The sequence below is a fragment of the Dipteris shenzhenensis genome, chromosome 22 (assembly GCF_047967505.1).
Source record: "Dipteris shenzhenensis isolate YYH24624 ecotype China chromosome 22, Dip_SZ_1.0, whole genome shotgun sequence".
In the NCBI taxonomy this organism is placed as follows: domain Eukaryota; kingdom Viridiplantae; phylum Streptophyta; class Polypodiopsida; order Gleicheniales; family Dipteridaceae; genus Dipteris; species Dipteris shenzhenensis.
In genome coordinates this window covers 31,434,845-31,457,501 of record NC_141617.1, presented here as the reverse complement: position 1 = coordinate 31,457,501, position 22,657 = coordinate 31,434,845, and the positions used below count along the sequence as shown (strand labels likewise).

Genomic DNA, 22,657 nt, shown 5'->3' with positions numbered 1-22,657 from the left:
ATCTTGGTGCCTACCCCCCTCAGATGAGAGAGGCCCTGGTTTCTAGAGTGCAGGAAATGGTCACCAGTCCTCCCTTTGCTTGGCGCAGGATCACTATCTAGCCTTGGCTCCGCGGCCTGCCCTAAATGCCATACAATACAACGCAAGGGCTCCCTCGAGTCCCTCTAGCATAGTAGGCCCGAAACGTACGAAACGTTTCACATATGAAACCCGCATTTCGGGGCCCCCAAAAAACCCGCAATGTTCAAAAAACCCTAATTTGCCCGATTTTGGAAAATATGGTGTTCATTGCATTTTTGCTGGCCATAGGTGTCAAAGCGCCGCCCATACATCGCTCGTATGCTAAAATCAATCTTCAGCCGTACAAATTTGCCTTTAGCCCATCCAAGTGCAGCACGGACATGAATCATGATTCATGATTCCACGTATCTTTGTCAATTCTGAAATATGACCATTGATGCTTGAATCTACAATGATGTGTTGAATTAGAAATTAGAAATTAGTAATATGTTTCAAGCATCCAATTTCAAGTTCTAAGTGATGTGCATATTGAAAAGTCTGTAAAAACACTATATAAATTCCTTGGTTAAAGTGTTGAAAAGCATAGAGTGGTTTCAAGCAACCATCCAAGAGAATGTCTCAGGGCTTTGGGTGTGAGCCAGGAAGCATGTCAAGAGGCATGGAGATACAAGATAAGACGACAAACAAATAAACCTCTTAACTGAGGTCAATTAAGCTCAAACATGACTTTAAAATAGGTCGATGTGTAGGACTACTCATTGGTATAGTCAAAAATCAATTCTGACCACTTTGAAATTTTAGGTTTTCAGGTGCACATGGCAAACTGACACATGGTACACGACACATGGCAAGATGCATGTGGCAGGCGAGTTGGCAGCAAGGCTAGCTGGCCATGCATGAGGGGGTGAATGGCATGCAAGATGACGTGTGTGGGGACCTGGGAAAACGGGCAAGGGAGTGGGATGGGCCTATAAAAGAAGGCCCTCCCTCCCTCATTCCACACAAAAAAATCCCTCGTCCATTTTCTGTCCCTCCTCCCTCCATCATGCAGCAGCCCTCCTCCCTTCCCCATCTTGGTGCAGCCAGCCTCTTCTCAGGCCCTCTTGGTGGTGCAGCAGTCTTCTCTCTTTTCTGCCAAGCTTTCTCTCTTTGTACAGCAGCCATCTTCTCTCTCTACCAATGTAACCAAAAAACGTGTTTCAGGGCCCTGACGCCCTGAAACGTTTCGCCTAGAAATGGTTCGGCGAAACACCCGAAACGTGGTGTCTTGGGAAAAACGTAGGCTGTCACTTGCCACCTGTATTGGGAAAAACATAGGCTACCACCTGTCACCTATAGGTTGTAACAGTGTATTTGAGAGCTCTTTTGAGAGAGAGAGAGAGAGAGAGAATCTAGAGGTAAATTTTTATACAATATATATAATTTATTTAAGAAAACATTTTCTACCACGTTTCTAGGCAAAACGCCTATCAAAACCTAGAAACACGTTTCTAGGTGACACTACTCTCTACAGTTTCAGCCCTCTCTCTCTATAGTTTCAGCCCTCTCTCTCTACAGAAATCTCCTTCTCTTGTCACTTTTGGATCAACAGAAACATCCCTTTCTCTTCCCCCTACCTTGGTGCAGCATCAGCATTCTCTCTTCTGCCAGTCTTTCTCTACAATAGATTTTCTATCTCTATACTTTCAGATTTCTCTCTGTAGAAATCTCTCCTTTTCTTCACCGGAGCAGCAGCAGCATCCCTTTCTCTTTCCCCTACCTTGGAACAACAGCAGCACTCTCACTGTACACCATTACTCCACTCCAAGGCTTTCCCTTCCTCCTTGCATCACTTTCTCTCTCTCCAGCCCCAAGCTTTCATCTATTCCAACAAGAGGGGCTGCAACTGCGCCAAGGGCTCTGTAGCCAATGGAGCACGAGTACAAGGAGGGTTTGAGTCTGATATTTGTTCATCCAAGATTCATTTGTGCATTGATTTCTTTCTCTTTCCTAGAGATCTAGCATGAGCAACTAATGTGGGACGAAGTTATGATTATGCAGGCATCCTCCTTGCGGATTGTGGTGCCCACGGAGTCCTGTCCCCTCTAGTTCCAGCATTGAGTCATTCCTTATATAAAGCATCAATTTGAGCATCCCTTGTTTTTCAGTTGTGTCTGAGCTTAATTCAAAGTTTGTAAGGTGCATTGCACCTTGGTCTTTATCTCCATTTGAGCCATTAAGGAGCTTGGATAAAGGGGGGAGAGCGGGGGGGGGGGGGGCCGTCTTGGCCCCTCAACTCGAGTGCAATCATTGAATATCTCTTATTGCTCTTTGAAGTTATCAAGAAATGCAAGCATTCTCATTCATGCAAACTCCAATCCAACTTGCATCCATGTGCATTGTGCGGAGTCCGTTAAAACAGTCTTTAAAACCCTTTATCTGAACTGTTGAAAAGCATAGACTGGTTTCATTGGTATCAGAGCCCAAGTAGTGGTCCCTTACTCTATGTTTTTCCCTTGTTGAGGTCCTTTCTTGTTCTCCATTGAGTCAAATCTGCCATCATGGCAACCCATGGTCTTGAACCTCCTCCTAGTCTCCATTAATTGAGTTCTCTCTTGTCCAATATAGTTCAAGAAATGCAAGTCCTAGAGAGTAACCATGAGGGACCCACGGACCAGGGCCCCAATCCCAAGGAAGAGGCCGTGTGGACATCCACAACCCTAGCACGGAGGATAAGTCCTTTGCCTACCCTCCTCAACGTAGAAAGCGGATCCAAAGTCCATCTCTTGCAGGGCACACAAGTAGACAAAGATATGCTATTGCTGACACTTCATATTTCACTTAATACAGTCAGTGTTTTGCAATTGATTCAAACATTGATTTTCAGGACACTTTGAGTACATTTTCTTGCACCATGTCTATGACTAGCAACCTCAATTTGGAGACACCTGCTAAGCTAGACAACTCCAATTACGGCACATGAAAATACCGAATAGAGACCATTCTTGTTCTTCAAGACAAATGGGAGTATGTCGATGGGTCTACACCTAGACCATTGGACGATCAAGCCAGTAGTAGCTCTACTCCACTTGTTGTCACAGCACCAGCAGAGAGATCTACAACGGGATCTCCAGCTACACCAACAGTGTCCGCACTTGTAGCAGATCCTGCCATTGCCCGAGCACAGGCAACATGGGACAAGAAAGACAAGTATGCATATCATATGATCAATAAGAATGTGTAAGATGTCATGCTAGGACAGCTCAACATAGTCAAGACATCAAAAGAAGCATGGGATATGTTCGCAGCTCTTTATGAGTCCAAGAACACTTCAAGGATTCTCACACTAAGAAACCAGATAAACTAGAGTTTCCGCAACAACAATGAAACCGGCCATGCTTACGTACTCACGATCAAGGATTACAACAATCAACTCACAGTAGCATGAGAGACCATGAATCCAGTAGAAATGGTTCAAGTCATCCTGAATGGACTAGGAGAGAGATACGAGAATCTAGTCCACAGTATTGCCATCCAAGGACAAATTCCGACACTGGAAGAACTCCAGTCACTTTTACTTGGTGAGGAACTCAAGACGCAAGCCATTCACGCACGCAAAGGTCATTCCAATGATCAAGCATTCAGAGCTTCAGATAGAAGCAAAGGCAGAGACAGAGGCATAGGTAGATCATTCCAACCAAGTAATCATCATTAGCAACAAAGTCAGCATCAAAGTCAGAATCAGCATCAGCATCAGCATCATCATCATCATCATCCGTAGCAACATCAGCATCAACAAAGAGGAAATCATTCCAATCGAGAAAGATTCCAAGGACGAGGGAATGCATCCACCAACGTGTCAAACATTCAGTGCAACTACTATCATAAGTTTGGACACTATGAAAGAGATTGCCGCAAGAAGCAGTACGACTAAGTCGGGAAGATTGCCACAAGAAGCAGTACGACCAAGGCAGTCAATCCAATATCAATCAAGGAAATTTTCACGGAAGAGGAAATCGTCGTGGTGGACATTCTAGTCACAGTCATTATGCCAATGAACCTGAGAACATGTTTCTTGCAAGCGAGGATATGCAGAAGACTGAAACAGTGTATCTTGATATTGATTGCAATTCGAAAAGGGGATTTAATTATCAAGTCGACCAAGCATATCAAAATCCTTGATACATCGACAGCGGTGCATCATCTCATATGACAAAACATCAGGAATAGTTCACAGAGATGAAATCATTAGAAGGACAGAAGAATGTCATCTACACATCTGATTATACACCGAATCCAGTTCAAGGAAAAGGCATTGTCCCCAGAAGAACCACAGCAATTCAAACGGTCTACTAGGGAAAGCAAACCTCCAGCCAGATTGACATATGCTCAGAAAGGCAAAGCAATTCAGGTTAAAACCACCACCTACGCTCTTATGACTACATCATGGCTACAGAAGAGCTAGTGTACTTCGAAGACGCAATTGACAAGCCAAAATGGCAAACTGCTATGAATGAAGAAATGGAAGCTTTGTACAAGAATAATATTTGGAAATTATGCGATCTTCTAGCGGGAAAGAAGGCCATAGCAAACAAAGGGGTATACAAAGTTAAGTACAATCCAGATGGAAGTATTGAAAGATACAAAGCCAGACTAGTTGCAAAAGAATTTGCCTAGCAATATGATCAAAATTATAATGAGACTTATGCTCCAGTAGCAAAGATGGATTCCATACGATTCTTGATATCACTAGAATTTCAGCAGATGGAATGTGTACCAGCTCGATGTCAAGAATGCGTTTCTCAATGGTTACCTAGACGAGGAAGTCTACATGCAACAACTAGCAGGTTATGTTGAACCAAAAAAGGAGAATCAAGTTTGCCATCTCAAGAAAAGTCTCTATAGCTTACAGCAAGCACCCAGAAGTTGGCATAGCAGAATCGATAAGTATTTTGCTAACCTGGGATACATGAAATCCAATGCAGATCATACTCTCTACTACAAAGTTCAAAGGGAAGACATTACTATTGCACTTTTGTATGTAGATGATCTAACTGTGACCGGAAGCAAGGATAGCTTCATCAAAAAGCTAAAACAAGACTTCTTATTTGCAAAGTTCAACATGAAAGATCTTAGACTTATGCACTATTGTCTTGGAATTGAGTTCTGGCGATATTCAGACAGCACCTTCATGAGTCAGCTGAAATATGTTAACAATCTCCTTAAAAAGTTTCATATGGCAGATTGCAAGATTGCAACCACTCCCATGGAACAGAGTATGAAAATTACAAAACGATTCAAAACACCCTACCGTCAATGACACGTACTATGGGCAATTCATCGGATCTCTTATATATCTGACTATCACATGGCCAGATATTTGTTATATAATAAGCTCACTAGCACAGTTTATGTCAAATCCAAAACAGTCCAACTAGAATGCAGCCAAAAGAATCTTGAGATACATTAGAGGTACAAGACAGTTTGGAATAGAATACAGAGGAAGTCATCCAAGGTTGCATGGATACTGTGACAGTGACTATGCCGGAGATCATGAGACCAAGAGATCGACACAAGGATATGCATTTTTCCTTGGTCAAGGTGCTATATCATGGTTGTCTAGCAAATAGCAACCAACTGTTTCTTTGTCTTTAACTGAAGCTGAATATAGAGCACTCACTATAGGTGCATGTGAGGCTATATGGCTTAGAAGACTATTGTCAGAAATAATTATTTTGATGAATCAAAGCCAACAACAATATACTGTAATAAGCAATCGGCTCAAGCATTGGACAAGAATCCAGTATATCAAAGCACATTGATGTCAGAGAGCACTTCATCAGAGAAAGTGTTACTTGGTGGCATCACACTGCAGCATTGTGATAGCAAAGAAAATATTGCAGACATCTTTACCAAACCACTCGGTAAAGTGCTTTTCGAGAAGCACCGACAAGCTCTTGGTTTGACTCAGAGGAAGGACATTCCCATTAAAGAGATATGCTCAATCCTTCAATTCCCCAGAATCATCATCTTGAGAGAAGGCCTACTTCATGATGTTGATCTTGAGGGAAGGCATTTAGAAACAATGCTCAACATCATGTGATCATATGTGCAGAGCGCTAACCTAATAGAGTGCTATAAAGGAAAGGGTTAGATGCCCTAACCCTAACCCTAAAAGAGTTTGAATATATTCTACAATTTCAACTAAATCTAGTGTACAGTTAGTCATTTGTGGTGTGCTCTCTAGCTGTGCCCTCTCTCCTCATCTCCACTCTTCTCCCCCCTCTGCATATTTTGTCATGATAGTCCAATGGGGCATACTCCGTCAACAACAAGGAGAGACCGTTAGTGAGTATGTTGCTCGCTTTTCGGATATTTTGTTGAAAGTTCAAGCATTCAATAGGAAGAATAAAAAGGAACAACAAAAAGTTCTTTGCTGGGATAAGGTATACCATTTAGAATGAGGTAGATGGTACGGGGCTTTGTTTATGGGCTTACTGCTAGGCCCTAGAACAATGGCATGATCCACATCCCTCTTGTGAGGCAATTGGGATGGCATATCAGCAAATACATCAGCAAACTCCGAGAGCAACTATTGCATATCACAATCCTCAACACGGGGAATGCACCGGCTGCTACTCCCCGACTCCCTTGCTGCCCCCTCTCAGCCTCCTCTTGTCTCCCTCCCCGCCCCTTTCTCCTCTCTCCTCTCAGCCCCCTCCCTACCTTACCTCTCCCTCCTCCCTCAGCCCCTCCTTGCCTCCCTACCCCTGCCTTCTCAGCCCCCTTCCCTCGCCCTCTACCCCCGCCCCCTACCTCACTGCTCAGCCCCCTCCCCCCCGCCCCCTACCCCCGCCTCTCAGCCCCTCCCCAGCCCTCTACCCCCGCCCCCTCCCCCCACTTCTCAGCCCCTCTCCCCCGCCCTCTACCCCCACCCTCTACACCTGTCCTCTACCCGTGCTCCTCAGCCCCCCTTCCCCCGCTCTCTACCCCCGCCCCCCTCCCTCGCCCCCTCAGCCCCTACGATTTCGTCACAGCCTTCAGAATCGCTTCCCTCTTCAATCCATGCAAATCCAACCAACAGTCTCCCGCACTGTATACACAATCCCACTGTGTGCACGATCCAGGGAAATGCGTTCAGTTTCGCCCTCGCTGTCCAAGTCCTGAATTTGTGGCCAGCTGCTCGTCGAATAGCGCTCCACCATGCGTCACGCCATGCTGCACCTTGGAATCCCAATATCAAAGGGCTCCCTCGATACGTATCTCTGTCACGCTTCCGCTCACAAGTGCGTTCCGCCTCCCTGGTCAATTCGCCTAACACCCAGCAATCTCCTTGCTGACCAGTGCGGGATGACCACCGAACAGACCCGTCGTCTGTCAGATCAAAATTCGTCCCCTCTCTATCTCCTAGCCTTTTGCTCTGATACCAATTGTAACAAAACTTACTCTTTCTACTAGTAAATCACGGGAATAACCATATCTTTCCTCCCAGCCAACCTTGCTGAAGCATGAGAGCTGACAGAGAAAATTCGAATTCCTAAAGCATGCGTGAATAGTTCATTCTCTTCTCTCTCTAGCTTCAACAAGCCCCATCTCCCTAGATGGATCTAGATGCCACATGTCATCATCATAGGGCCTTCCTAATGCAACATTTTACCCCTCTCTTGGGATGCTTTAATATCCTTTACCCCTAGACACATTCCTTGCATTAGGCCCTTAGCCTTAGATCCACCTAGTCCAGTGCTTATCAACCCTCACCTAGGACCTTGACATTAATTCCCTCCCGATCATTTACATGAAACGCAAACAAATAATTACAAACATAGATCCTTTAAGGGAAATGTCGACTGATTCTTCCGAGGTCATGCTATTTCGGCTAGAGCGTAACATTCCTTCCCTCTTCACTCCGCAACTGGTATACGGATTGCCAGGTAGCTTCGGATAGAGGCTGACCATGCCATGCAACCAACACCGTGGGTATCTTCTGATTTCGTATTTGCATTGTTCCTCGGTCCAGGATTCTTGTTGGTTTACGCCTTGCATTATCCTCTATCTCCTGAAACAAAACCACACCTTCGATTAGTGAGTCACCTATATGTAAAAATTTCTTTAAGCGCGAAACATGAAACACTGGGTGCACCTTACACCCCTGTGGCGATTCTAATTTATAGGCTACCTTGCCTATTCTCTTTAGAATTAACCACGGCCCACAGTATCGAGGTGATAACTTAGCACACTCTCCTGAAGTTAACGACTTCGAGTGCAAAGGAACTTTGAGAAAAACTTTTTCTCCTTCCTTAAATACTCTTATAGACCGGTTTTCATCCGCATACACCTTGGCTCTATCCATAGCCTGGCAGATATTAGCTCTCGCAAGTGCTAGCATCTCTCGCATCTGAACTACAAAGTTCGCGGCACTAGGCACTTTCTGAGGTGCTCCAACTATAGTTGGATTTGCTAGTCTATAACCATAGTTCAGCTCAAACGAACTGAACCCTGTAGAGAAATGTTTTCTATCATTGTAGGCAAACTCTAACAATGGCAACCACTTGTCCCATGTATGTTGCCTCAATGACACATATGCCCTCAGCATATCCTCTAAAGTCTGGTTGACTCTTTCCGTCTGACCATCCGTCTCAGGATGATCCCCACTACTCATTCCCAACTCAGTCCTTAGTGTCTCAAATATCGCTGTCCAAAAATGACCGGTAAATCTGACATCTCTGTCTGACACTATGGATCTAGGCAATCCATGCAGACGAAATATATGTCTAATAAACAAATCCGCCACTTGCGGGGCACTAACAGACTCTCTAGTCGGAATGAAGTTAGCCATCTTGGTTAGACGATCAACCACCACAAGGATAGAATCATACCCTCCTTGTGTCGTAGGCAGCCCTACAATAAAGTCCATGGAAATGCTCTCCCACTTACTTAGTGGTATTTCCAAGGGTTGTAAAAGTCCGGGTGGCTTCACCTGCTCGGCCTTACTTACCTGACACGAGAAACACCGTGTCACATATTCATGAATATGCTTTTTCATCTTTGGCCAAAAGAAATCTCGCTTCACGAGATCATATGTCTTTTCGACTCCTGGATGTCCCGCACACGGGCTATCATGGCACTGCCGAATGACTCTCTGCCTGAGATCATTCTGACTAGGTACTACAACCTTGCCATTTCTTTTCAGCATACCATCCCTTATGGTATATCTTGCATATGTTTGGCCTTTTCGGGATGCCATGTCATCCTTTTCGTTTTCCTCGGGTCTAAAATAAGCTCTGGACAAACTCGTCCACCTTTTGAGTTTCTCTGATCTCGGTCATTAGAGCACTCTCTAATACCGTGAAACTCACGTTGTGCATAATGCGAGACAACGCATCAGCAACCTTATTATCCTTTCCTCTTCAGTACCGAATCGTTAAATTAAACTCCTGCATGAGCTCTGCCCACCTAGCTTGGCGGCCCCTCAAGTCAAGCTGTTTACAAAAATGTTTCAAAGTATCATGATCCACATCCACATAAAACTCTGAACCATATAAATAATGCCTCCATGTTTTCAAAGCATCGATAACAGCATACAACTCCAATTCATGAGTTGGCCAATTCCTTTGAGAGGGAGAAAGCTTCTTGCTTTCAAAGGCTACTGGCCTTCCCTCTTGAAGGAGGACTGCTCCTACCGCAATGCTACTTGCATCGGTTTCCAGGAACAACGGTTTCTGGGGATAAACTATTTTTAACACCGGTCCTGTGACCACAGCTTGTTTTATGGTGTTAAAACTTTCTTATTGATTCTGTCCCCATATAAAAGGTACTTTATCTGAGGTCAAATCAGTCAATGGCGATACTATTTCGGAATATCCTTTGATATGTCTTCTATAAAATTGGACAAATCCCAAGAATGATCGCAACGCGGTCAGACTCTCAAGGATTGGCCAAGTTAGTATCGCAGCCACTTTCTTCGGATCCATTTCTACCTCCTTTGAAGTAATTATGAATCCTAAATATTCAAGCCTAACCATACACAGTATAGTTTTCTTTTTATTTACATAAAGACTGGCTTTCCTCAAAGTACTGAACACTATTCTTAAGTGTTCACGATGCTCAGTAATACTTTTACTGAACACTAGAATATCGTCAATAAAATGTACTACAAACTTTCCGATATACAGACGTAGTAAATCATTCATAAGCATGACGAATGTCGCTGGAGCATTGGTAAGTCCGAAGGGCATTACCAAAAACTCATAATGACCAAACCTACTTCTGAAAGCGGTTTTATGCACATCCTCGGCTCTAATCCGGATCTGATGGTAGCCACACTTAAGATCTATCTTGCTGAAAATCACGGCTCCATGCAATGCATCTAGCAAATCATCAATCCGAGCCATCGGATACCTGTGCTTAACAGTGATATTATTCAATGCTCTGTAATCTATACAGAGGCGAAACGTATCATCCTTTTTCTTCTTTAATATCACTGGCGAAGCAAAAGGTGAGAAACTTGGTTGAATCTGCCCCAACTTGAGGTATTCTTCCAGTTGTCTACGCACCTCCGCCTCTTCAGTAAAACTCATTCTATAGGGAGGTCTATTTACAGGTTCTGCCCCCGGAATCAGTTCAATCTTACGCTGAACATTCCGGTCTGGAGGTAACCCATAAGATAGTTCATCCCTAAAACATTCAGAGAACTCCTCTGTTATAAGATTAGTCAGCTTGGCCATCTCACCACTTTGCGTAACATCAGTGCTAGCCGAAGAATCATCAACCGGCTCTACCGATGCTGTGCAAAGGAATAAAAACTCTTCTTGAGCTTTTCGGATTTCCATCACGGAAACCAACGGTCCCTGAGGTATATCTTTCTCACCTCGCAAGACATAAAGCACATCATTCATCTTGAATTGATATACGTGCTTTTTCCAATCAATGGCTGGATTCTTCCTAGAATGCCACGCCATACCCAAGGCTATATCTGCATGAGCAAGCTTGGTCATTTCAAAATCAAGCTTCTCAACATAGTCCTGAATACGAAGCTCCAACTGGGTAACCCTTGGGTCCCATACTTCAGTTGAACTTCTATCTACCATCCTGACTGTACACGCATAGTCAGATGGACTTGTCTTTAATTTCAGCCTCTTCACGAGCTTGGAGTTAATCACATTGTGAGTTGACGCCGAGTCAAACAACACAATGACATCATGATTGGCCACTTGCCCTTTCATTTTAATTAACTCCGTATCATTAAAGGCTGTATACCCCGTTGCTGCGGGCTTAGATAGGATGTTATCAGGTGCACTCGTTACTAGCTTAGCAACAGACACACATAACAAACAAGGTACTGACCTCTGAGAAGATCCCGCTAGCTGAATCTGCATCTCTTCCGCTCTGGGACTTCCCTCCATTTCCACGTCGCATTTTGAGATCACCATCTCAGCCATCCGACGATCTTTGTTACATGGACAATCCTTCCACTGATGAGGCTGAAGGCATCCAAAACACAAGCCTTCTCTCCTCGCCTTTTCTCTTTGTTCTGGGTTTAAGGAAGACTTAGACCAAGCCCGGGCTGCCATTGGGGTTACTTTCCTCTTCACTCCAATGGTGGTACTTGGTTTAGGAGTTTCAGCCGCTTTCGCCTGCTTGGCTTGACCACTCGGCTGAGAACCACTCCCTTTACTAATCCATTTCTTCTTAAACCCAGATTTCTTCGGATACCCATACTAGGTTCCGACCTGTGCAAACCCACTTGGCCTGCTCCCTTGGTATCTTCATAGTTCAGGGCTATGGCTATTGCATCATCTAACGTGTTTGCGTACTTAGCCCAAACTTCCATTTTTATCCGATCATTCAATCCAAATATGAAATCTTTCACTTGGATTGATTGAGGCAGGGGTTCATCGACCTTCATTACGCTCTCTCGAAACTTATCAGTGTATTCTGCCACTGACAAATTTCTCTAACGAAGGTTCCTATATTGATCCCAAGCTCGGGATGCTTCGTCAGGAGGTAAGAAGTGTTTCCTGAATTCTCTTTTAAACCCCTCCCAGGTAGTGGATGCTATACCATCTTTTTGTTGCTTAATCCACCACCGATCCGCTGCCTCACTAAACATGTAAGTGGCCTCGCGGATCTTCTTGATATCATTCCTAATTTCACAAATGGCGAACGCCTCGTCCCATTTGTGTAACCAGGTCTCAATGACATCGGAACTACGGTCATTCATCCGACCAGAATACTTTTCCGGCCTGTAATTGGCAATATTTGGTACTTTAGCCTTCCTAGGCTCGACCATATGGACACTAGACTCCGGTTCCATTGAAGCCTTTCCTTTCTCATCTCCAGAAGGTCTAGCAGACATACTGTGTATCGCTCTTCTAAGTTCAGACTACCCTGCATTGGCCTGTAACTGTTGCGCTAATGCTGCAAGGCATCCTCAAGCAATGCAATCCTGCCAGATAAGGTGTGAGCTACTAGGCGTGAGACCTGCTGGGTCCGCCGGACTCCTGGCCTCCTCCTCTCGCAGATGAGGATTGTCAGTTCAAAGATTCAGGGCCTCGAGGGTCTACCTCACCGCCGCCGCAGGCAACTGATTCGTAACCAACTTCATCCAAGTGTTACTGGGGGTCCCATGGACATTCTGATGATTCAGGAACACAAATTGGATGCCAGGGATTGTTCCAAGTCGGGTAAGCTTCTTTCAGGCCACACTTTTTGGTCACCCGCCTTGGACACCAAGGGAGGTACTTGCATTTCTGTTTCTTCTTCTATACTCCCCTTGGTGATTGGACACGGGATCATAGTCCCTTCCAGAGCTCAGTGGATTATACTTTTGATTGATGGGCATAAGGTTGGTCTCTTAAACCTTTATGCACCCAATTCTAGAGGGGATCGAGTTCTTTTTTGGAAGGAACTGCTCTCTTGGTCACATATTGCAGATGCTTGGATTATAGGGGGCGATTTCAACATGGTTGAAATGCCCTCAGACAAAAGGGGTGGTAGGGAAGTTGGCCTTCACTCCCTAGAGAGAGCAGCGTGGGATGCCTTCCTTTTTCAATACAGCAGTGAGGATGCTTGGCATGATGATGTTTTTCACACTTAGCCACATTCTCTCCTGTTTTCTTGGTCGAACAGGAGATTGCAAATGCCTATACATGCACGGATTGACAGATTTTATGTGGATGATTGGGCTCTTGACAGAGGTGGTACTGTTTACATTGCAGCTGGGGTGTCCACTTCGGATCATTTTCCGTGGTTTTGATGGTCTCAGATTCCCATGTGAGGCGCCGCTCTGCTAGTGTCAAGATTCCATATTCTTTCTATGCAGAGGAGGGCCTTACAGAGACAGTGTTGAGGACTTGGGTATCTCATTTGCAGGATGGGCAGCTTTCTCCTTCAGACTTAGCCGCAGCCCTCTCTGATATCAGTGACTTTTATCTTTCAGTTGCTTGTATCAGAAGGGGTGAGATCCTCAGGCGTGAGATAGGTATCCGCTAGCAGTTGGCTGCCCTCCAAAGGGAGGAGCAGAAGAGGCCTACAGATGCTTGGATTCAGGAGCGCCTTGCTGCAACAAGGGCTCAGTAGCAGTCACTTTTAGATCAGAGAGCAGAGTATGCCTTTCACGCCAGAGAGTCATTTGGACATAGAAGGGAGGTAGGGTCAACAAGCAGTTCTTCTACTCTTGGCCCCAAACATAGTAGGGAGAGCATCTCACAGCTTGTTGACTCAGGAGGAGTTCTCCAGACACATCCAGAGGCCATCTTCCAGGTTGCTACCGATTTCTATGCCTCCCTTCTTACAGCAGATACAAACACTCACGCCATAGATGATGCTAGAGTGGTTATTTGGCGACACGTACCTGGGTTGGTGATAGGGGATATGACTGTTTCACTTGATGCACCCTTCACCAATGTAGAGTTCAAGACTGCTCTCTCTGCCCTTCACAAGGGCAAGTGTCCTGGTTTAGATGGACTTACCCCCTTATTTTTTATTACTTTTTGGGATCAAATTGGGGATCATATTACCTCAGCCCTGCAAGGTGTATGAGACTCGGGTGAGATGCTAGACTCACTTACGGAGGGCCTCATTCATTTGATTCCGAAAGGGGGTTGTACGAATTTAGTGTCTTAGTGGAGACCGATCACCTTGCTGGGTACCTTGTACAAAATCCTAGCTAAAGCTATCAGCCTTTGTATGCAGCCCTTTCTACAATATCTTATCCATGATACGCAGACGGGTTTTGTGCATGGCAGGAGCATCTTTGATAACATCTTCTCATTTTGGGAGGCTTCGGAGTGGGCCATGCATAATGGCCACAGGCTGGCCATTCTACTCTTGGACTTTGAGAAAGCTTATGACAGGGTAGACGGGGGCTTTCTGGAGGGCACACTTACTCGATTTGGCTTCTCAGATGCATGGATCAGAGGGGTACCAGCCCTCTATAGATCAGCAGCCCACAGCCAAGTTCTTATTGGTGGTGGAGTCAAGGGAGACAGGTTTGAGAATACCAGATCAGTCCATCCGGGTTGTCCCCTAGCCTCCTTTTTATTGCTTTTTGTGGCTGAGGCTATGAGCTATTACATTAGAGCTCAAGCTGGAATCGTAGGGCTCAGGCTTCCTCTGAGGCAGAAGGATGAGCTCTTAGACAGTGAGTTGGCAGATGACACGGCTGTATTTTTGGATGCCACTCCACAGACACTGAATTCATTCCGGACAGCATTGGATTTGTTTTGCATTGCGGCAGGTGCACACATTAATTGGAACAAATCCAATGGCTTTTGGATCAGTGATGAGGACACTCCAGTCTGGGGGATTGACATAGGGTTCACTTGGATTCAGAGAGGAGTCTCTGTCAGATATCTAGGATGCCAGGTTGGGTTGGGCATCTCTCCATCACAGCAATTTGCTCCCGTGTTGGAGAGTATCAAGAGGAAACTCATCTTTTGGAGTTCAGCCAGACTTGACCTTGCATCCAGAGTTGTGGTTGTGAACCAGGTATTGTTGGCCACTGCTTGATTTGTTTGCTCATGTTGGTGCAGATCTAGAGATTGTATTGCTCAAGTCATGAGACCTATCAGGAACTTCCTATGGAGCGGTTTAGATGGCACCCTAGATGTTGTAGCCAGGGTGGCTTGGGAGACCCTCATTCTCCCCACAGGAGAAGGGGGTCTCAATATAATTGACCCGAGCTTGCAGTGTATGGCCTTGCTCTACAAGTTTGTAGTACATGGATTGATGCCTGGACACGAGCCCTGGAAGGATTTTTTCTCACGCAGCATTCAGGCTTGCACCCCTTCTCATGGGGGAGATTGGTTGGACAGCAACAGATGGATCATTACTTCAGCCCATCTCAAATCCTCCCCTTCCCCTCTCATGGCTGCTATTCTGAAAGCTTGGGGCTGCTTCAGAAACACACTTCGCAGAGTTCCACCCACTTCTCGTGAAGAGATTCAAAGGTAGCCAGTCATGTGGAATGACTCGATTTTGGATCATCATGGCAGGCCACTCGGAGTGTCACATTATATGTAGTGGTCTAGATGGGAGAGGAGACCTACCCCTACTGTAGGCGCTTGGCAGGCCATTATAAGACTTCCAGAGGATCAGAGACTTTTAGCAGTTGGCCACGTCAGAGGGAGTGCACTCAGAATACAGCACATACAGGCAGCCATTCCACCAGAGTGGATCGACAAAGATGACATGCCGCTTACAGAGTCCACTTGGTGGGGAGCGTTCTCAGGGACGGGCATTCCGTTACATGTCATTGCATTGCAGGATGCACATGAGGATACCCTTGTCTTTGATGATCAGTCAGGACGCAGACTTATCACATCTTCTAATGATATTCTTTTGGAGGTTGCATTTCAGCCTATTAGGATTACAGGATTCATGGAGTGGGGCAAGGATTCACAGTGGTATCTTGACGATCCTATTCTCCTTGAGCTGGGGTCTTGGAGACTCTGGCTGTATGGTGGTTCCCCTATTAGGTTCTTGCAATGGGACCCAGGGGAGTGGGAATGGATTGATGAGAGGCACCAAGAGAAGAGCTTTCCCTTCTTTCACTATACAATTAGAAATGCCCGGAGATTTCAGCTCAGCAGTAGAGGTTGGAGGCCCTCCAGAGCGCCACATTGGGATAGTTTTCAAATTTTAGAAGCTGTGCGGAAGAACTTTTGGCGTAGGCTCTCGAAATCCCTCAGGAATAGAAAGATCACTCTTTTCTTTTGGCTTTTTATTCATGGAGAGATTGCAATGAACCTGTGGAGATCCAGGTTCGGGGCTGACCCTACTTGTCCTCGTTGTCACATGGCAGTTGAGTCAATACAGCATTGCCTTTGGAAGTGCAGACAGGCAAGGACGATCTGGAAAGGTGTTGCTAGGATTTCCAGCATCTTTCATACAGCACCTTTCTATATGACCTGGGGTTCTGTGGTTTGGTTATCTCTTACTAGCCAACAGGTGTTTTTCGAGAGACATGATCCAGATCCAGCTTTCATTATACGGCGACATTCAGTGGAGTATTGTTCCCTCCAGGTTGTTCCCCTCACTCCTTTTAGAGTTGCTCATGCCTCAGTAGACACGGCTTGGGAGATTTTGGCTAGCATTGCAGCTTGGAATATTTGGAGAACCAGGTGTACAGAGGCGATGGAGAATATCCAAGTTCACCCTTCCCAGACTATGGCCAGTATTTGGACTGACACAGTACACACTCTGATGGCCATTTGGGCGAGCATGTAGGGATCCTCCAGAGCAGCCACTGCCAGGAGAGTTACTTTTTTCAGAGTTTGGAGGGGATCTCCTTTCTTCTCCGAGTTTCCTTCAGAGTTGAGATGGCATTTTCAGCCTCCGCCTTGGTTCTTTATTAGCTCACTTTGAGCTGTTTTTTCCTCATGCGTTGCATGATGTACTTTGTCCCATAGACCCATGCGGTCTCCTGCAGACGTTAATATGACTTTCTTTCTTTCTTTCTCAGCACTAGGACCCAAGACAACTTGTTGGGATGGACCCCCCAAAGGTTTTTATTCATTCACTGGAAAACCGAGGACAAGAGTACAATTCAGCTCACGGGTTGCTTGTAGGAATCCTACGTGAAATCATTTTACAAAGAACTCTCAGCTCATTTCTTTTGGCAACATGTCAAGTGTCAAAATATCTAACTAAATTTTAGCTACATGCCTTAGAGGGCAAAAGTCTTCGTAGCCCTCGATCACATGGACTTCTCCTGGCTACCCACTAGGCTCCATATCACTTGGGTAATCAACCCCTCTTAGAACCTGCAACCATTAAGTAAAGCGTACATAGCCATGGCACCCATTCATCGTTAGCGCTTTTGCATGCAAATAAATTCTAGACTAATTGTAGTCTTTGTGGGCGTCCCTACCAAGCAAACATGTGCCCATAAACATAAAACAATTTCTCTGGTCAACCGAGGTCAACCCTCTCGATCATAAGTAAGGGGCTTGACTGACAGTCAAAGCGTCCTTAATTATGGCCAAGTCTCTCCAATCGAGGTTGGCACATCTTGGCTAACTGAAGTTTACCTCTTGGCGTAAGCCAAGTCTCATTGACCGAAGTCAAGGCTTTGGTTCTTTGGTTAACCGTAGTTAGCCATCTTGGCCTAAGACAAATCTTCCTAATTGGGATTGCTTACTTAACCGGGGTTAAATATCTTTGACCGAAGTCAATATTTTGACCAATTAAAGATAACTTTTTGAACATAATTAAATAGATGAAAGACTCATTAATTATGGTCAAATAAATGGTCGACTAAAACTTTGACTTTGGAGTATTTACGACTTGGTGACAGGCAACAAAGGAGTAATATCCAAAACAGAACAAGCCTAAATGCTAGGAAAAAACTGGGGCTTTTTAACTTTCTGTTTGATGCTCCTAAACACACCCAAGCTGAAATCGCAAAGCTATACTAACTACGTTGCAGAGACGAGCAAGCTTTCTTGATTACTTTACCAAAAAAATAATACTCTCTCAACACAGATATTTTAGATGTGCAATAAAAAACACCTGCTTGTGAAAGTCGTTTAGCCTCTGCAATTCCCCAAGAAATGAATTCCTTTCTATCTTTTGCAAACAACTCTAGTTTTTGCTCCAGGCTTGTCACAAGTTTGGCCTCCCTTTCTTTTTGAATCTCCTAGAAAAGCAAACAAGAATACAAGGTAAGCTAAGGATAATGGTGCAAAAGAAACGAGCAAAGTCATAAGACTTACCAAATCCACAGTTGGAAGATTGAGAAACGGCATTCAACATTCGAAACAATTGGACATGAACCATTACACTTTCTTTGGATAAAATTGAGGATCGACCTTGAAAAACTTGTCTTTTTCTAAGTTCATGGTTCATCCAGCTTCATATTTCTGTTAGTCTGCATTTTACATATACAGTTTTTTCGAAAAAGTTTTCTTCAACTACTCCTTTTGCGACTATCGAGTATGTAGAGAGACTCGTTCCATACGACATGACAGGTCACATTTCTTACAAAGGATCATGATTGTGACACGTCACACTCTTTTTAAGGGGTCATATTCCATAATCCGCTTCGCTGCTCCTAGATCTTGGATCTACCAATATCCGCATCTTTCTATTGCATGAAGTATCAGACACTAGGTCCATTGGCTGCTTAGTCGCCATTTAAGCATGTATAATCAAGACCCTAGCAAATCCACTTCATAGGTCATAGACTTAATTACCAATGAGAAAGGATAACTTTTTACAGTAGGCAACCTAGAAGCAAGTTTTGGTTTTATGAGCTCTCCTTGAGCCACGTGTACCATTAAAGACCCTTATTCTTGGATTAATCCTAAGGACTAGAACGTTTCCTAAAAGAAGCTCCTTGTAATTTATGCTTTTCTATTGCTTCCATCAAAAAGCGTATACAAGTTGATCCTGGCATTGCAGCATTGTGTTGGATGATCTCGGATTTGGACAGAAGTGAAATGAAGGTCGTTGCCACTGTAGTATCATCCTTGTACAAGTCTTCTTCACAAGTGGCTCTCTCTATTTACGGTGCTCCAATCTAGCTAGAGCTCAATGAGTATTTGCTAGTTCTAATTGAACGAGGAGCTGGAGGTAAGCCCATTCGAAGGGCTATGCAACAACGATGGTGCTATTGATGGTGCACGGGTTGAACATCATCGTCCGAGTCACAAAAGGAAAGAAAATCCAAGGTCTTTGTGTAGCATATCGAGGGGCAATGCGTTCAGGCTCCCCGATTTTGTCTGGAAACGCATGACATAGACACATTGATAACCTTCACCAGAGCCCCTCTCTCCCTAGTCAGCTTCTGAATTCTTGTGTGACCGCTTCTTCTACAAGCCTTCACTTGCATTAGCTACTCTCCGAGCTTCGGATCTTTTAACGGCTTTTGTGTGGAAGTAGACCGGATTTGTTTCCCAACTATTCCCAATATGCACATCCATTTGTCTTACAATATTCATGTTCTCTCACGACTATGGATCTGTCGCACAATCAGCTTTTTGGGCTATCCTTGCATCCTTTCGAAAGTTGCAATATCTCAATTCGCTCAATCTCTCAAACGACCCTCTGTCTAGTGAGATCCCTCCACAGCTGGCAACATTGCAATTCTTGCTTACCCTATTTAATGTGCCAAACAACGATTCATTTGGACAGTTGCCATTCTCTCAAGATGCCCTAATGAGAGGGAATTATGATCTTTGTGTTCCTGGGCTGCCAACAGTCTCTGAATGTGTGCATTGAGCAATAGAAGAAACCTCAAGCAAGGGGCATGGATTGCTGGCACAATGTTGGCCTTCTTAGCTATGTCTATATCTGTTAACTGCTACTTCTACAAGAAGAATCGCTTCTACAATAGGATGCAACACGAAAGATTGATGAGAGAAGAGCGTTGGACATTGACACTGTTTGAGAAGCTGGCATTTGAAGAAGGCCTACTTGGACGAAGATAAGTGTATCATGGAGAGTAGTAAAGCAATGGTAGTGAAGAAGCTATGGGTGAAAAGCAAAGGGCAGGATCACAATGACTATGCATTCAAGGCAAAGATGGAGACACTTGGCAATAAAGCACTGCAACACATGCGCTTACTCTCTTCTCCTCTCTCCCTGCATTCATCATTTCACATGGTACCAGTTGTAGAATGTTTTTGTGTTCGCCACTTTGATCCTAGAGTGATCAAAGGGTTGTTGAGACAATCTCCTAGAAGATTTGGTGTAGAACTCCCATCAGGTGCACCTATCAAATGATCAAACTTATAAATTTTAAAAAAGGCACTTGACTTTTTTGTGATTTGCAAAAGAAGCTCATCTTTGCATTAAAGTTCTGGGAGTTCTTTTTGGATTGGCCTTGCACTAGACTCTCTTAGGGGGATTTTTTTTGGATTAGCCTTGCATTGGATTGAGAAGGACTGCTTTAAGGGAATTTTATGTGTTGAGGGCATTGAGGAGGAAAACTCGATCACTCACCACTAAAGGAAGTAAGCATGCCTTTAAGAGTGTTGGAGACAATAGTGGCCTAGCAAATTTGGAACCTTCAGTGCTGAGCTTGATGGCATAAAACCCGCAATTATACGGTTTTCAAAGAAAGGCAATGTAGTCAAGAATGCATCGTCCCATCTCTTCTAATCCACATTTAAAGAGACATGGGAGAAGCTCCATAGATAAGAGAAGGAATCTATTTGGTGATGAACTAAAGAATGTCGTGTACAATCATTAACCATTTTTGAAAAGTAAAACAAAATCAAAGCACAATAGGAAGAGTGGAGACGGAATGGGTGGTGTTGAGAATGGCTTGGTTGGTGATGAAATGGGCAAATTGCCCTCATCTCCATTTCCCTTTTTCTCCCCCCGTGAATCCATAAATATCCAATCTGCACACCTCCATCCCTCAATTCTCCTTCACCTCCCTTGTGTGCGACAATTGATTTGGAATGTAAAGGACCATGTACCTCTTGGTTTTCTCTCTGAGCCCTCTGCTTTTAGGTGTGCGCCAGTAGAAAGACACTCTGGAGACTCTTTTTTGTGCAAGATCAATGCTACTAAAGCTCTCGAAGAAGCCCTGCAGACTACTATTGAGGCTAAAGCCAAGGTGATCATGATGTACAAGTACTGGTAGGCATACTTCTCACGCAATCGAGCAGAGAATTGAACTTAGATTAGGGCGACAAGAAGAGAGAACCCCTGCAATCAAGTAAAGATTCACATTTTATATTTGAGGCTAGTTATGGCAAGAAGACTGAACCATAACTGCTTATACGTGGGTTCTCATCCAACTTCCAAGAAGACATGATTGCCTGTATGTGGATTCTCATCCAAAGTACTTGAATCATTTTCCTTGATCAGACTATGACTATAGCAAGGGAAGATGGGTCAGACCCAATCAAGTGCCTCCTTACTTGGGCAAGGAATGCACGTGTGGCTAGCACTCATTTGATTACTTAATTGAACAGAATTTGAATATGAAAACTTCCCTTGGCAGCCGATCTTTCTCTACTTAACCCGAGAATGTTGCTACAAAGGTAAGCTCTTACGATGGAAGTGTGACTATAAAAGCATGCTATGTTCTATCACAAAAGGAATTTTGCCTTTGCTATTGAAGTTCTTGTGAGGGAAATCATATTGATTTATTTGCAATAATCTCTTGGATAGGATGAGGAATCCTTGATGTGTCTCCTCATAAGTGGAAGAAGCAATATAAGGGTTCAACACACGAGTGTTGAATACGGCTTCAATGTGGCTTCCAAATCCTTGCGACCTGCCGGTTAGGTTGTGAGCATGACAGGGAATTGCATATTGTTTCAGGATCGTTGAAACTGATCTACCGAGTCCGAAAGAGATCTAGGTGACTAGAGCGTGCAAGATATTAAATTCTTGACTTACAATATGATTATTTGGAGAAGGAAGCATGCCGCCTCCCCGCCCACACTATGTGTGCTTATAATAATTATATTATATATTATTATAAAAAAACTTTTAATTTCTTTCATTGCCCTAGATATCCTTACTTCAATCTAAACTCTTATAACATTCCTCTTTTTTTATTCATGTTCTTGATGCGAGGGGAGATTCGGAATCAGCAACAACAGACATAGCTAAGTTGGATGCAAGATCGAGAATGACAATTCATATGGTTATTTGTTATTTGGCTCCGTGATCTGAAAATGTCAACGGTTCCTGGTAGACAAGTTCTTTTTCTTGCCCTTCATCTTTCTCAACCATGCTTTCTCGAACTATAGAAGTACCCAATCTCCTTCTTGGATATTCATTTCTCTTCTAAACTTATCTGCAGCTTTCTTTTACTTGTCTCGAGAGATTTCAATTGTTGTTCGGACTTGTGTCAAAATATTATATAGGTTGCAACCAAGGATGAATTATGAGCTCTTGTGAGCATAGCCTTCTTCATGTATCTATTGGCCTTCGTTTCAGCTTTCTCTTTTCCTTTTTCTCCTGCTTTGTCCATACAAGTTTCAAGTCTTCTTATACATATTACAGGTTTTTTCAAATCTTGGGCTTTCTCTTCTTTCAGTAAATATGGTTGAATATGAATATGACAAAACCTTTCATAAAGAAAGATTGGGACAGAATAAAAGGCAGAAGAAGGCTGAGGGTCAAGATGACCCTGGTCATGCTTCCTTTGAGGCTCAATTGGTATATAAGGCTATGCATCAAGGCTTCTAGG

The 22,657-nt window shown here is 44.1% G+C and overlaps 1 protein-coding gene across 1 annotated transcript in view; it reads right to left on the bottom strand.

The window, feature by feature from the left end:
- LOC147888003 (chaperone protein dnaJ 10-like) overlaps nt 1–22,657 on the bottom strand; it is a 69,099-nt gene that overhangs the window by 15,139 nt on the left and 31,303 nt on the right. Inside the window, exon 5 of the mRNA XM_087393342.1 lies at nt 18,013–18,139. Within this exon, the coding sequence (XP_087249468.1) occupies nt 18,013–18,139 (127 nt within the window). The remainder of the gene's footprint in view (nt 1–18,012; nt 18,140–22,657) is intronic.